Source organism: Propithecus coquereli, unplaced genomic scaffold, assembly GCF_000956105.1.
Source record: "Propithecus coquereli isolate 6110/MARCELLA unplaced genomic scaffold, Pcoq_1.0 Scaffold198, whole genome shotgun sequence".
Taxonomy (NCBI): domain Eukaryota; kingdom Metazoa; phylum Chordata; class Mammalia; order Primates; family Indriidae; genus Propithecus; species Propithecus coquereli.
The window spans coordinates 74,602-89,573 of NW_012144744.1; the positions used below are offsets into that span (position 1 = coordinate 74,602).

General features: G+C 35.7%; 1 protein-coding gene across 1 annotated transcript in view; it reads left to right on the plus strand.

Moving 5' to 3' along the window:
* The window catches only part of LOC105809650 (protein arginine N-methyltransferase 3-like), a 39,020-nt gene extending 25,794 nt beyond the window's left edge, over nt 1-13,226 (plus strand). Inside the window, exons 3-5 of the mRNA XM_012643493.1 lie at nt 4,188-4,238; nt 4,436-4,523; nt 12,477-13,226. Coding sequence (XP_012498947.1) covers nt 4,188-4,238; nt 4,436-4,523; nt 12,477-12,586 — 249 coding nt within the window. The 3' untranslated portion in view covers nt 12,587-13,226. The remainder of the gene's footprint in view (nt 1-4,187; nt 4,239-4,435; nt 4,524-12,476) is intronic.
* The last annotated feature ends 1,746 nt before the right edge of the window (nt 13,227-14,972 follow it).

The following is a 14,972-nucleotide window of genomic DNA, read 5'->3' on the forward strand; positions in this document are numbered from 1 at the left end:
AGGTAAGCACCAAGAATATAAATACTCCAAAACCTGTCACCCACTATCACTAGCTTGGTGAATATCTTTGCAGATATACATACACGTTCACATGTGCACAACAGAGAGCATGTACCCATAACTCATACATACTGTTTTTCAAGCTGCTTCTCATCTAATAATATGACTGTTTTTTCCAAATCAATAAATATTTATCTAAGGATTACTTTTGATAGACAAATCGTATTTAAAGGAAACCCATTTTTCTACTCACAGCACTTCTGACTGCAAATGTTTGGGTTTTCCACACCAACGACCAATTCTCCACAACATCAACTGGGTGTCCTGGATTTTAATTCAACTCTGACACCACCCTATGTAGTGCAGACTTCTCAGGTTAGGGGCTCAGTCCCACAATACTGTTACCCACTTCAGATACCAATAGCAAGTAATGGGTCTCCAGGCTACCCACACTGTGTCTGATGTGACTACAAATCAAGGATCCCATGACCCTCTCCTCAAGTTTGATAATTTGCTATAATGGCTCACAGAACTCGGGGAAACACTTTGTTTACTTTTACCATTTTACTATAAAGAAAATTGTAAAGGATGCAAATGAAAAACCAGATGAAAAGTACACAGGGTGAGGTCTGTCCTCACAGAGTTGGAGTGCCCCCACCCTCCTGGCACAGGGATGCGTTCACCAACCTGAAAGCTGTCCGAACCTAGTCAGTTAGGATATGGAGGCTCCATTACATTAGTGGGCTTGATTAAATCATCGGTGGTTAGTGATTGGCTCGATCTCCAGTCCCTTTCCCCTCCCCAGAGGAAAATTATATCTGGTTTTGTTATTTTACTTCTTTTTCACCTAAATAGGTAAATAAGCATTTTTTTCACATGCTTATAAATCATTTTCCTCTGTCTTGTTCATTTCTTTTACTGTATTGTTTTCTTAGTAATTTGTAATAAGTTCATATACAAAGGACAGCAACCCTGTTGTAAATGTTCTGTTTTATCTTTTAATTGACATTAAATGCCTAAAAAGGCTTCTCCAGTTCTAGATTTTATAAACATATATATTGGTGGAATCTCACTCTTCCTCACTCCCTGCCCACACCCCTGCTGCACTGATCTTTGTGATTACATGTGCATGCATTGAAAACCCCACCAGATATGATTGGCTTTTTGCCTTAAACAATCATTAAGTATTTTAAAGGAATTCAGAGAGGAAAATGTATTTATTTACCCAACCATTTATCATTTCTGTTTTTCTATTATTCTTGATGTTCCAGGTTACCTTCTGGTACCATTTCCCATCAACCTGAAGAACTTCTTTTAAAATGTCTTCTGGAGGAAGTCTATTGCCAATGAATTCCTTTGATTTTCCTTCACATGAAAATGTAGTTTGCCTTCATTCATAAAGGATGTTTTTGCTGGATATAGAATTTTAAAAAGGTTTTTTTGCTGCTCCAATCTTTTTCCATCTGTACCTCCAATTAATTACAGGTTAGATCCACAGATCCCCGAGGTTCTATGCATTTTATTGTAATCTTTTTCCCTTGCTTCTTCAAATTGGATAATTTCTATTGATCTATCTTCAAATTCACTGATTTTTTTTTCTGTCATCTTCATTCTGCGAATAGCCCAGGGAGCTTTTTGTTATTATACTTTGCAATTCTACAATTTCCATTTGGTTATTTTTCTATGGTTTCTATTTCTGTCCTGGGAATTTCTATTTCAATGTGTTTTCTATTACCTCATGGAACATAGTTATATCACTGCTTTAAAGTCTTTGACAGTACTGGCATCTGAGTCATCTCCAAGGGGGCACCTGTTGAATATCTTTTCTCTTGAGAGTTAAGTTTTCCTGATCCTTTGTATGTTGAGCACTTTGAGATTATATCCTGGATGTTGTGCATGTTATATCATATAGACTCTGTGTCTTGTTATAATCTTCTGAAGAATGTTGTTGTTTGGTGTTAGCAGGCAGTCAGGCCAGTTATAAGTTCTGTCTCACAGTGCCTGGGCTAGTTACGTTCTCTAAGCCTTTGTTATGCTGTTTTGGGGCTCTCCTGCACATACATAGTTTAGGGATTAGTCTGAGACTTTTATTGGTTTTTCAAATCTCAGGCAGTTCTCTAAGCCTTTACTTGTTTCTGGTTTTTCCCATGCATGTTTTATTCAGGGGTTAATCCTGAGACTTGGGCCAGTGATTCAAATTTTAGTTCAGTTCTCTAAGCCTTTGCTATGTTGGTTTGGGTCTAACCTGAGCATGCATATTTAGGTGTTAGGCTGAGACTTGTGAAGTTTATGCATAGAATTAGGGGATCCTCTTCTGTAGCTCTCTCTCCATATTTCTCCTGCATTCGCCATGTTTTCTCAGAATTATCAACTATTAGTTCCATCCAGATTCTGTTAGTCAATGATCTAATAAGTTATACTGACTACATAATAAGGCTAGCTATAATTAAGAGACTGAACCACCCTGAGCAACATAGCGAGATCCCATCTCTACAAAAAATAAAAAATTCCAAGTGTGATGGCACATGCCTGTAGGCCCAGGTACTTGGGAGGCTGAGACAGGAGGATCCCTTGTGCCCAGGATACTGAGTTTGCAGTGAGCTGTGATGACGCCACCACACTATCCTGGGCAACAGAGCAAGACTCTGTCGCAGACAAATAAAAAAAGAGAGACTGAAGACTAAAAATCTAATTTTACTAAAATTTGTTGTGAACCTATTATATAACACTGTACTGGGTAAGGGGTGTGGAAATATGAATTACGCATGGGCCTTCTCGTAAATAAACTTTAGTCAGATAAGGTAATATAGTGTGATAAGTAATATAGAATCACATGTAATAAGCACATTTGCTCAGCAAATATTCACTGTGTACTAAGAGCCAGGCACTGCTCTGGACACTGAGAATATAATGATGAACAAGACAGGCGTACAGGAATAAATTTAAGAAAACAATTGAATTAGTCTGTGGAGGGGTATTTTAAGTATTGGGAAATCAACTGAAAAAAAGTTATGTTTTAGAAATATTCTGATTAACTACGTGGTTTTCTGTCATCTGTAGCTTAGTGCTATGTTGCTTTATAACTGTCTTTGGCAGAATTATTAATAGTATATCAATTCTCTCTTGGTATCTAAAATATAATGAACTCCAAGGTTGAATATTGAATTTGGTTTGGATCCAATCTACATTAACCCTACAAGATCAATAAAACTTCACATTCTTAACAAAAGCAGCAGAGTGTACAAGTGAGCTTTATGGTGATTTTTCAATAATCAATACCCTGTTTTTAACACTTTATAAGTTTAACTTAATGCTAGTTTTAAACATAGATTAACTTAAGTTAGTCCCATTCGTGAAAGAAAAAGGAATGGTATCATTAAAAACTAAATTATATATTCATCTTGAATACATTAATTTCTTTTGGAGCTCTTTTTGTACTATCACGGTAACCCTTAGAGTTAACTATCGAGTTTCTCCTTTGGATATTGGCTTAAACATAAGATTTGAGTACTATTATTCATTTTTACTATGTTTCAGAAAAAATAGGTATCATTTTAAAATTCTGTTGATTTAATCACAAAAATATTCATAGTACTTTAAAGTTGGATTTACTAAATCAGAATAAATTAAATGAATGGCTTTGTATAAAAGAATTTGTTTCAATTATTATTGCTGTATAATAAGCCATCCCAAAACTCAATGGCTTGAAGCCACAATCATTTATATTTATTTGTTTGTGATTTTGCAATCTGGACTGGACTTAGCTGACTAGTGCTTCTGCTGGTCTCTTCTGGGGTCCCTCATGCAGCTGCAGTTGTCTAGAGATTTGACTAGAGCTGGAGGGACCAAAAAGGCTTGACTCCTGTATCAGCATCTCAGCTAGCAAGGGGCTAGCTGAGCCTCTTTTTTTCCGTGTGTCCTCTCACCTTTCAGTAGTCTAGCATTGATCATTTCCCTAATAAAACACACATTATTTTATTAGCCTTTTTATCTTTATTGTTATGTTGTTTCTGTGGGAAAAAGCCAAATTATATTATTTTTACTTAAAAATTGTGACCTGCCATAAGTTTAAGAGGTATCTGGTCTTTGAAATGGTTTCTCATTAGCCATGTTTAAAAAGACAATAATAATTCTTATGTTATATAATTAGTTTAATAAATATTTATATTCTTTTTTTTAAAAAACAGGCAATTGCTGGCTACTTTGATATATATTTTGAGAAGAACTGCCACAACAGGGTAAGTATCATGAGTTATCTCATAAGAATTAATTATGCAGAAGTACATTATGTTTTATTTTTGTACTCCAAGGTGTTTGATCATAAGCAATTTGCTGTTGTAAGCAATTGGGGCTTGTATTTGATGTAGTAGATTAATGTACCATGATATTAAAAATTTTGTACTTCATCAAATACTTTTGAACTTTATCAATGCAGGTCGTCTTCTCTACGGGCCCCCAGAGTACCAAAACGCACTGGAAACAAACAGTATTTCTATTGGAAAAGCCATTTTCAGTTAAAGCAGGTGAGCAAGAACAGTAGAAGGGGAAACTATCCTATTTATTCTGAAGTAAGCTATTTTCATTCATTTTATAGGTCATTAAATATGAAATGTCCAATTTCAAATCAAAAGTGTAGTGTATCATATCTCAAGAAGCAGTACAATTAATCAAAGTATGTGCCTAAACTGTCGACCGAGTTTTGCCATCTTAACAGTAGCTTGTTTATGCCAGTAATGAAGAAGCCTGGAGAACGAGTGGTGATGAAATCGCCAAAGGCATTTTCCACAACTTGTTGAGAATTGAATATTTTTCCTTGCAAGAAATAGTCCAAAGCCTGGAAGAAGTGGTGGTCAGTTGGTTCAAGGACTGGTGAATATAGTGAGTGACAGAGTTTCCAAGTTCAGCCTCTGTAGTTTGAGCAGCGTTGTGTGTGCAACATGTGGTCGAACGTTGTCTTGCAAGAGGATTGGCCTGTCTCTATTGACCAATCTTGGCTGCTTAATTGCAAGCGTCCTCATCATTTCATCTAATTAGTAGCAGTAGACATCCGCTGTAATTGATTGACCAGGTTTCATGAAGCTGTAGTGGGTAACACCAGCACTAGAGCACTAAACAGACACTGTTAACTTTTTATGATGAATATTCGGTTTTGGACTCTGTTTCGGCACTTCGTCTTCATCTAACCATTGTGCTGAATGCTTGTGATTGTCAAAAAGAATCCATTTTCATCACACATAACAATACAGTGTAGAAGTGGTTGGCTTTTATGTCATGATAGCAAAGAAAGGGAAGCTATGAGACGATTTCTTTTCTGATTGTTTAATTCATGTGGTACCCATCTATCCAGCTGCTTTGCCTTGCCAATTTGTTTGAAATGGTCCAATATTGTTGGAATAGTAACATCAAACCTTGCTGCTAATTCATGAGTAGGTTGAGATGGATTTACTTCCACTACAGCTTTCAGCTCATCATTTTCCACCTTGGTCTCAGGGTCACCCACATGGCTCATTTTCAAGATTAAAATCACCAGAGTGGAACTTCTCAAACCATCAACATACTGTGCATTCATTAGCCACATCTTTCCTAAACACTTTGTTGATATTTCAAACTGTCTGCACTGTCTTGGTTCCACAATGGAACTCGTATTCAAAAATAACAGGAATTTGTGACTTACCCACCGTTTTACAAAAATTGCTCTAGAAAAAAGTTTGAAAGATAATCGCAAGCCAGGTCATGCGTTTGAAAAACAGAGAATATACTTTCACAATAAACATAAAACAAGAAGTGTCAAAGTAAAATGTTTATGGATAACAACTGTCAAACTTAGTACTTAAGGAACTCGGGACATATCATACTTAACCACTTTTTTTTGTGTGTGTACTATATTTGAAGCAATATTAACAGATGCTAAGAAAAGATGTTCTTAAAACTTACCATTTAGATAAATTTTAGATAGCATATCATTTTATTAAAGATAATTTTAAAGGCCGGGCACAGTGGCTCACGCCTGTAATCCTAGCACTCTGAGAGGCTGAGGTAGGAGGATCCCTTAAGGTCAGGAGTTTGAGACCATCCTGAGCAAGAGTGAGACCCCATCTCTGCTAAAAATAGAAAAAATTAGCCAGGCATGGTGGCGTGCGCCTATAGTCCCAGCTACTCGGGAGGCAGAGGCAAGAGAATCACTTGAGCCTGGGAATTTGAAGTTGCTGTGAGCTATGATGACGCCAGTGTACTCTAGCCCGGGCAATAGAGCAAAACTCTGCCCCCCACCCCCAAAAAAAAAGATAAATTAAGAATTTTTTATTTAAATATAATTTCTGCCAATTAAAATGAATGGGGAATGTTACGTAGCTCCTAAAGTACCACAGAGTAATTCAGAAAACTTTAGGCAGTAACTAGCATTTAGTAACTTGCAAATATAACTAAAACATTTTCATTCCCAAAGTGACTAAAGAGAAATATCACCAATAGAAGTATAAATTAAAGAGAGTATCATTTGATAGTTACTGTATTCAGAATATATTTGTCAGAATTCTCTCCGCTGTCTTCTCTCCACCTGTTCACATCTTACATACTGTTTAAGGGCTGGTCAGATTCTGCATTCCTTTGTTTTAACCTCATTGATTGTTTACTTACATTAGTTATTAGAGTTCTTATGTACCTCCACATTTAGAAAGTTAGGATTTGATTATGGAATCTTTTTTAAACTATTTACTGCAGTTCAAATAAACTTGTCCCACCTTCACTGAAGGAGCCTCCTGAGGGCAGGAAAGCTGAATATACAACAAGCATCAATGAAAAAAAAAACCATCATTACTAGAAACTCAGGGAAAGGCTAACTGAAACCATGAAATGCTCTTTCTCATCCTTCAGTTTTGGGGAGAAATACATAAAGATTAGCAATGCCAAGTGCTGGCAGTAATGTAGCCAAGTGGAACTTTCATATTCTTTTTCTGGTTATTTTAATTGGTAAAATTTTAGATTGATACCATCAAGTTAAATATGGATATCAAGCAATTTTTTTCCCTAGGCATGTATTCTCAGTGTCTCCCACCACAATGTATACAGAAATGTTCATAATGGTATGGTTTGTAGCAGTGAAAAACTGGAAACAAACTTAATATCCATCAGCAGAAGGTGGATAAATATGGTAGCTGCATAGAATGAAATCTCTAGAGCAGATAAGTTATATATGTATGTGTCTATCAAAAGCAACATTGAGCAAAAAGAAAGCTGCAGAATGACTCCTACAATATAGCATTTATATAAAGGTTAAAAACATGTGAAACAACCATGCATACAGATACATAGTAGAAGTATGAAGCAGCGCTTAAGAATGATAACCACTAGATTCAGCATAGTGGTTACTTCTGAGGAAGGATAGAAATAGGATTGAGGCAGGCTACAAAAAGGGTTCCATGTCATGTGAAAAACATAAAAAAAAAGAATTCCTTTATAGTTCTAGAAGGAACTATAGCAGAATATTAATACATTGACTGCTACAGTAGAAAAAAAATTTTTTTCCCTGGGGCCGTGGTAGTTTTTTACAAAAATAGAATAAAAACGTCAAAAACAAAATGATCCTTTCTAACTTAATGAAAAATTTAATGAAAAACAAAGTTTATTGACTTCTATTCATTTAATCCACATTTTTAGAATTTGTCAGTATTAATCGTAACAATAAGAATATCACCAAGTAAGATTTTCACAAACCAGCTGCAGGGTTTTGACCAGGTTTTGCTTCACAAGGCCCTGAGATCAAAACTATTGTAAGTAAACTACAACTCACATGGCAGTTAATTTGTTAAAATTTGACAAAGCTGAGTGGTGGGCTCCAGATGGTCATATTAACCTCTATATGTTTAAAATATTACACAAAATCCTAATACAGCTTTGATTTTACTGTTAATGCATAAACTGAATAGATGCAAATAAACATCACTAAAGTAGAGCATTGTCATTTTCTCACTTTGAAATTGCAAGTGCTATGGAAATAAAACCTTGATGTTGTCATTTTCTCTGTCTCCAGAAAGCTTCAACACAGCAAAACTGAAGTGAGGCAAACACAAGTGAAGTCCTTTTAAATCCTCATTTTTTTGTTTGTTTTGTTTTTGAGTACCTCTGGTATTTGGATTGATGTTTGGAGTCTTGAAAATGTTGCTTTCTTCTTCATTGTAACCGTTTGCCATCTTAATGCTAGAATTTTAAAGGCAGTACTTAATAGTTCATGTTTTAATCTTGAGGGTGATTTAAGACAGCATTTGAGTTTGGTGATACCCAAAATTTTCTCCTACATAATTACAACAAAATATTGTTTAAAGACTAGTGACATTTTGAAATCCTAAGTGTTCTTTACCTAGTATTCCTTAGAGTAATTGGTTCATAGTTTGCTCTTAGGCTTTTTTGAATACTGTGAAGGAGGTTTGACTCAAATGTTGCCTCTGGCACTACCTGTATTTCTTCTACTGCCACGGTGTGTGCACTTGTGTTTAAATAGTAAGACCAGTACATCACACAATATTAGAATCCCCTTAAAGATCACAACCTGAAGATTTGAAAGGAAGATTTCAAAGTAAGAAAAATATACTCATTTCTTAGCTGTGGGAATATAAAGAAAGGACCGTGTAAGTAAATAACACTGTTTTCTACCTTGCCAAGCCTCTAATGGTGGTGCTAATGAATAGATGCTAGAAGTTTCAGGCCAGAGTACTGAAGAGGACAAGCTAATCAGAAAAAGATCTCAAAAAATCTACATAGGAAGTCCCCTTGAGTTTTATATGCGTACTAAGATGCGTGTAGGTCAGACAAAGGAGCTGGGACAACTATGTACTGAACAATTCTCAGAGATCACACAGGGCTGCAAGGTATTCAAGTTTCAAACACCTAGAGTGCAGAATTCTTTAGTATTCAGGTAGAGATTCCAGAAGGACCATGCCTTCTTAGTAGGAATAAACTATCCCTAGAGTAAGGCTTATCTGGATGCTCCTTAACAAAACTTAAAAACAAGCCTTGAAAGGAAAAAAACTAAAGCACAAGTAACTTAGTGACAACAAAGGAAAACAAAACTCAGACATTCAGCAACATAAAATTCTTAGTGTCCAGCATTCAGTCAAACACTGAGGACAGGAAAGTATCAGTTGATAGATCAGACCCGGAATAGATGGAATTAGCAGACAAACATGTTAAAGCAAATGTCAGACTAAGTTTATGTGTATATAGTGAGGAGACTGAGAAGATTTAAAATGCAAATGAGACTTCTAGAGATGGAAGTTACAATATCTGAAATGAAAATATCATTGGATGGAATTAATGGCAGATCAGTGCACTTGAAGATACAGCAATAAAATGTACCCAAAATGAAGCACAGAGAGGAAAAAAAAAGATTTTTAAAAAGACGCATCTACAGTAACCTGTGAAAATGTCAAGCACTCCATCCTAACTATAATAATAGTTGTTCTTGGCAAAAAGCTGGGAGAGGAAAGGAGGTAAGGAGAGAGGGCAGGGACAGAAAATATGTTTGATAACATAATGACCAAAATATTCTTACATTTGATAAAAACTATAATCCACAGACTGAAGAAACTCAGTGGCCCATGGCAGTCTGACCATCATTTTTCGTCATTTCCAACCCTACCCTTTCACAACCCCAGATAAGCCCCCATGTTCCAGCTATAGAGATTGCTCATTTGTAAAGCTAACTTTCTCGTCCTTTTTTTTCCCCTCCTTGCTTCTGTCCAAGATATTCTTCTACCTAGAAAGCTATTTTTGACCTCTTGCACTTGATGAATTCCAACTTGCCTTTTATGGCCCCACTCATTTCTGTAAATTTTTCTTCATTGTCCTCAGAAAGTTAATTGCTCCTTTCTTTGTTCTCCCAGATAAATTCATGCATACATCTGTGTCATAACATTTTAGTATGCTGTGATAAAGAGTTCCAATAGAAAGTGAATCATCTGCCTTCTTTTATTCCTTCTTGATCTGATATAGTAGTTGGCATATTATACATATATTCTGCTGAATAAATAAATAAGTACAATAACATATATTGTCATTGAAATCCAGCCAACAGCATTTAGTTAGTTGCTAGATTTTGGTAGGCCCATTTTACCAACTCTGACATTCTCAAAAAATGTCATCATACTTGAGCAGAGTGGTGTTCAGATTTATCTTGGCATAGGTGAAAAGAGTTCTCTGTAGTTGTGTTTAATCTAAAAGTTTTTGACTCGTTGTACTATATACTATGTACTTTTAGATAAAATTAAAACTGGAAGTCTAGTTGGGAAAATTTACTGTGTATGTAATGCTTTAGTGTCCAAAAGGCAATAAGATTTGTTTTAATAAGTAAAACATTGTAAACATAATTATACAGTTACTTGGCCTAGATTGGTTGTATATGTAAATATCTTCAGTAATGGGAAGTCTTTTTTGGTAATGGTAAATCTGTCCTTGACGGTAGACTTGATATTTAGAAAACAGGAAGACAATGTGAATAGAGACTTTCTCAGACTGAGAATTTGCCTAAAATAATAAGAATTTGACCATGTTACATTTGGCTAAAAGTAATCTGGAACTATAAAATAATGAGCCTAGTTTTGGGGTTTGTTTGTTGTTTTTTGTTGTTGCTTTTATTCACAACCTAGTCCTAAAAATAGTTCCAGAATAAGTAAACATTTGATTACCTCAAACATTGTGAGAATAAAGGACCAGCCTCCCAGGATGTGTATTTTAAAGGAGTTAGAGAACACTTTAAATTCAGGCCTGTGGTCTCAGCTACTCAGGAGGCTGGGGCATGAGGAGAACATGGAGCCCAGGAGTTCAAGTCTAGCTTGAACAACACAGCAAGACCCTGTCTCCTTAAAAAAAAATTTTTTTAATAAATAAATTCAGGGGGGGTTTCCCCCTTTAAAAATAATGCACAATTTTATTATACGCAAACTTATAGAGCAGTTTTTACTTGAAAAATTCAAATATATTTTCATGTGATTTGGCTGTGAAAATACAAGATTAGGCTGTTTGTTTTCTCTTTATGTTATAGTACATAGTAAGCTTTTTATATGATAAAGAATCTGGGGGTATTTTTTTTTCTTTCATTTTTTAACTTATAATAGCGATAATAATGATTTGTTGTGTTTTTCTTTTCCCCTTCTGGGGAAGTGAAATTTATTAGTCTGGAATAAATTAATTCTAGAAAACACACTCTAGCAGAATTGAAATGAAATCAATTTTGTTCTTGACTGAACTGCAGTACTGCTTTGTGGTATACTAATAGCCCTCCGTCGAAGATAAAAACAAGTTGGTACAGCTCCGCTCCATAGAGTGTTCTTTGCAGCTGTAACCATGGTATACACATTTAACAACATCAGTCATTTAATATCTGTTTGACACTGATTAATTACTGTGACCCGTTCTGGTATTATAGCCACTGCCTTGGCACTTTAGTTAGGCTGAACAATTGAAGAGAGTTTAGCAGTGTGAATTATATATTTATTACTATGACCCTTCATGCTATTTAATTAACTTAAAGGAGCGTGGGTGCACCCTTTTGAAATCTTTGAAATTAAGATTATGTAAAAGATATTTTAACTGTATTTTATTTTGAGACATGAAAATAACGGTATCAGATTATATAAGGCAATTATGTACTTTTAATTTTTTAGATGTTTTATTTAATATTGATACTGAAAATTTTTTCTTTTGTGAAAATTTAACAGAAATATCCATTACTAATTCATTTTGACTGTGGCTGTGTTTCTTAATTGAGGAATATATAGAACTCATAGGTATATCCTTTGAAGCTGAAATGGAGAATTTGATAACCTAGTTTATAAGCACCATAGAACATTTCCATTTTTACTCTTACACTAAAGGTTGAATAGAACATTTACAAAAGAGCCAACTGTAATTTTCAGTTCCTCAAAATGCCATTCCCGAAGGCTCTCTGTACATGTTTTCTCTCCTTCAAATGCCGTTACATGTACACTCCTCAAGCCTGATTAACCGTTACTTTAGCCCTGGCTAACTGATTAATTCTTGTGCTACCTTGCCTTTTACTGCCTTCCAACCATCCCCAGTTCTCACCTCCAGCACACTTTAAACACATGCCTGTTGTGTAATCGTTGGTAGAGCTTTTTCTCTTCACCCTCGAACATGAACTCTCTGGGGGCAGGGACCATGTCTTTATTTTTTTCGAGACACCCAGAACCTACAATAGTCTTATATTCAGAAGTCCAGTAAAACTGCATCCTCAAACCTACATGACCGCTAGATCTACTCACTCTTTCATGGAGTCAGTTCCTGCTTCATTCAGAAATTAATGGAACATAAAGCTGCTCTAAAAACCTAAGACTATTAACTGAAAAAGTAATTTAAAAGTTCAGTAATGACATGTCACTACAAAGGAAGTGTCTAGGTATAATTTACTTTTCTGCTAGACTGTATCCCTTGAATTCCTAATCACATTTTTTTGCCTTTTACAGGTGAAGCCTTGAAAGGAAAGATCACAGTTTACAAGAATAAGAAAGATCCACGTTCTCTCACTGTGATCCTCACATTGAATAATTCAACTCAAACTTACTTTCTCCAGTGAAAAAGCCACAAAAGCACAACTAACTTGCAATTTTGAATGTGGGAATAGCGTGGGCCAGCGGGAGGGAGCAGGCTTTATGTGAGCAAATGGATGATGGATTGGATCCTTTCCTAGTGAATCCTTGATAAGAGAGAAGCACGTGGAAATCTGATGTGGTTCACCCGCAGAAGGGAACCAGCTGATCCTCCCGGTCTACCTGCGTAATCATATTCCTGGAAGTCTGCTCAGACAGATTTAACCAACCCCTACACTGAGTTTAGCTATATTGAAAATAATTTAAATTGGTCTATATTTGAAACAGATTATCTTTTGTTTTTAATAAGTTTCTTACTATAAATTTTAAACAGTAGTAATTGATTAGGTATTTGGCTAATGTTTTATTACACTAGTAACAAAAGGTAGTATACATTTTATTGAAGATTCCTCTCTGAGGAGTAGTATTTAATGTATTCTTTGCTAGAATATCAGGATATAATAAAGAGCAAGTGTAAGGGACTAAAATACAGAAGGAAGCATCAGCCTTCTCATACAAATCATGTGTGAGGACAGCTTCGTTGATCGACCTATCTAGCATACCTAGAGTTCTCATTTTGTAGTTCCTTCCCTCTTTGTGAACATTCTTTAGCCATATAGATTTCTAGTATTGCCCAGGAAATCTAATTTCAATACCTTTATCCTATGTTTTGTAAAAATTTTTAGAGCTTGGGATAAATATGTACTTATTTACTATTACCTTTTTCAAACTAGATTTGTGTGCAGAGGTTAAACATGTAACGGTTAATATACTTTATCATTCTGTAAAGTTGTGTCATTTTTAATTATTGATTCAATTTAAAATGCAAAATGAAAAACCATCAATAAAATGTATCAAACAACTCTTAGCATTATAAAATATTTCAGCATACTAAGGCTTTTTGAAAAATCAGAAGCATTTAAAACAAGTCCCTTGACAAAAGGAATCATTTTTGAGAAAATAAGGATTTTAAGGAGAGGTAGGCCACATGCCTCTGCTGGTTTTTTCTTTGTCAAAATGAGACATGCACGGGGCAGCTCAGCATAATGTTCAGAAGGGTAAGCTATAGAGTAGGCGCCTGGGCTCAAACCCTGGCTTCAGCTGTTACTTGCTGTATGATCTTAGTCACTTTCCTTAACCCTTCTCTCCTTCCATGAACATGCCAATTTATGAGTTAATACATTTCAAGTATTCAGATCAGTGCCTAGCACATAGAAAACATTCAGTAAATGTTGGGTGATAGTATCATCATCATCATCATCATCATACATTCAAGAACCAAAGGCTATATAGGGCATCTACATTAGATCAGTTTAAGAATTGTCAGTCTCGTCAGATAGTAATTATTACCCTAGCTCATGAATGAATGAGGAAATTAATATTTAAAATGGCAAAATCTGTATCAAAAAAATTTCTTTTGGTCTTCATTAGAAAACTGGACTTACAGCAATGGGGGAAGGGGACTGAAAACCTTTAAATGATGATCTTAATTAAGACTGTTAAGTCTTTATTCTTCCTTCATAAGCATGATTTCTGTTGTCACTGGGTTAAACCAGCCAGCTCGTTTTCACCATGGATTTGGATTCAGACCATTACTAGAAATGAGCAACACTGATAATACAGTTGAAAGTACTTTAAATTTTGTCTTGAATGGCTTCTGTACAAATTTGAGTATGTTAGGGTGATAAATAAGGAGGCCCAAAAGATTTAATGGGTTTTTTAAGAGACCAAAAACCATCAGATTTTTTGGTTTCTTTTTTGTGAGTGATAACAAATGTTTCCTACTCCTTAAAGAAGTATTTCTCTTCAAAACTCTTGTTTGGTTTTTTTTTTTTTTTTTTTTTTTTTTGAGACAGAGTCTCACTCTGTTGCCCGGGCTAGAGTGCCGTGGCGTCATCCTAGCTCACAGCAACCTCAAACTCCTGGGCTCAAGCAATCCTACTGCCTCAGCCTCCCGAGTAGCTGGGAATACAGGCATGCACCACCATGCCCGGCTAATTTTTTCTATATAGTTTTAGTTGTCCGATTAATTTCTTTCTATTTTTAGTAGATACGGGGTCTCGCTCTTGCTCAGGCTGGTTTCGAACTCCTGAGCTCAAACAATCCGCCCGCCTCGGCCTCCCAGAGAGCTAGGATTACAGGTGTGAGCCACCGTGCCCGGCCTCTTGTTTGGTTTTCATGGCTTTTCACCTGGTTACTCTTGATTCTGTTCTGGTTATAACTAGGCCAGCCATAGGTAGTGGGTCTCTGTTCTTCCCAGTTAGCCTTCCAGGGTCAGGACATTCTAATTTGTGTATCTGAGCATTTCCTGAGAACATGAGTGTCCAAATGCTAGCTCTCAATTATAATTTCTACCTTTAAACCACTGTGAAA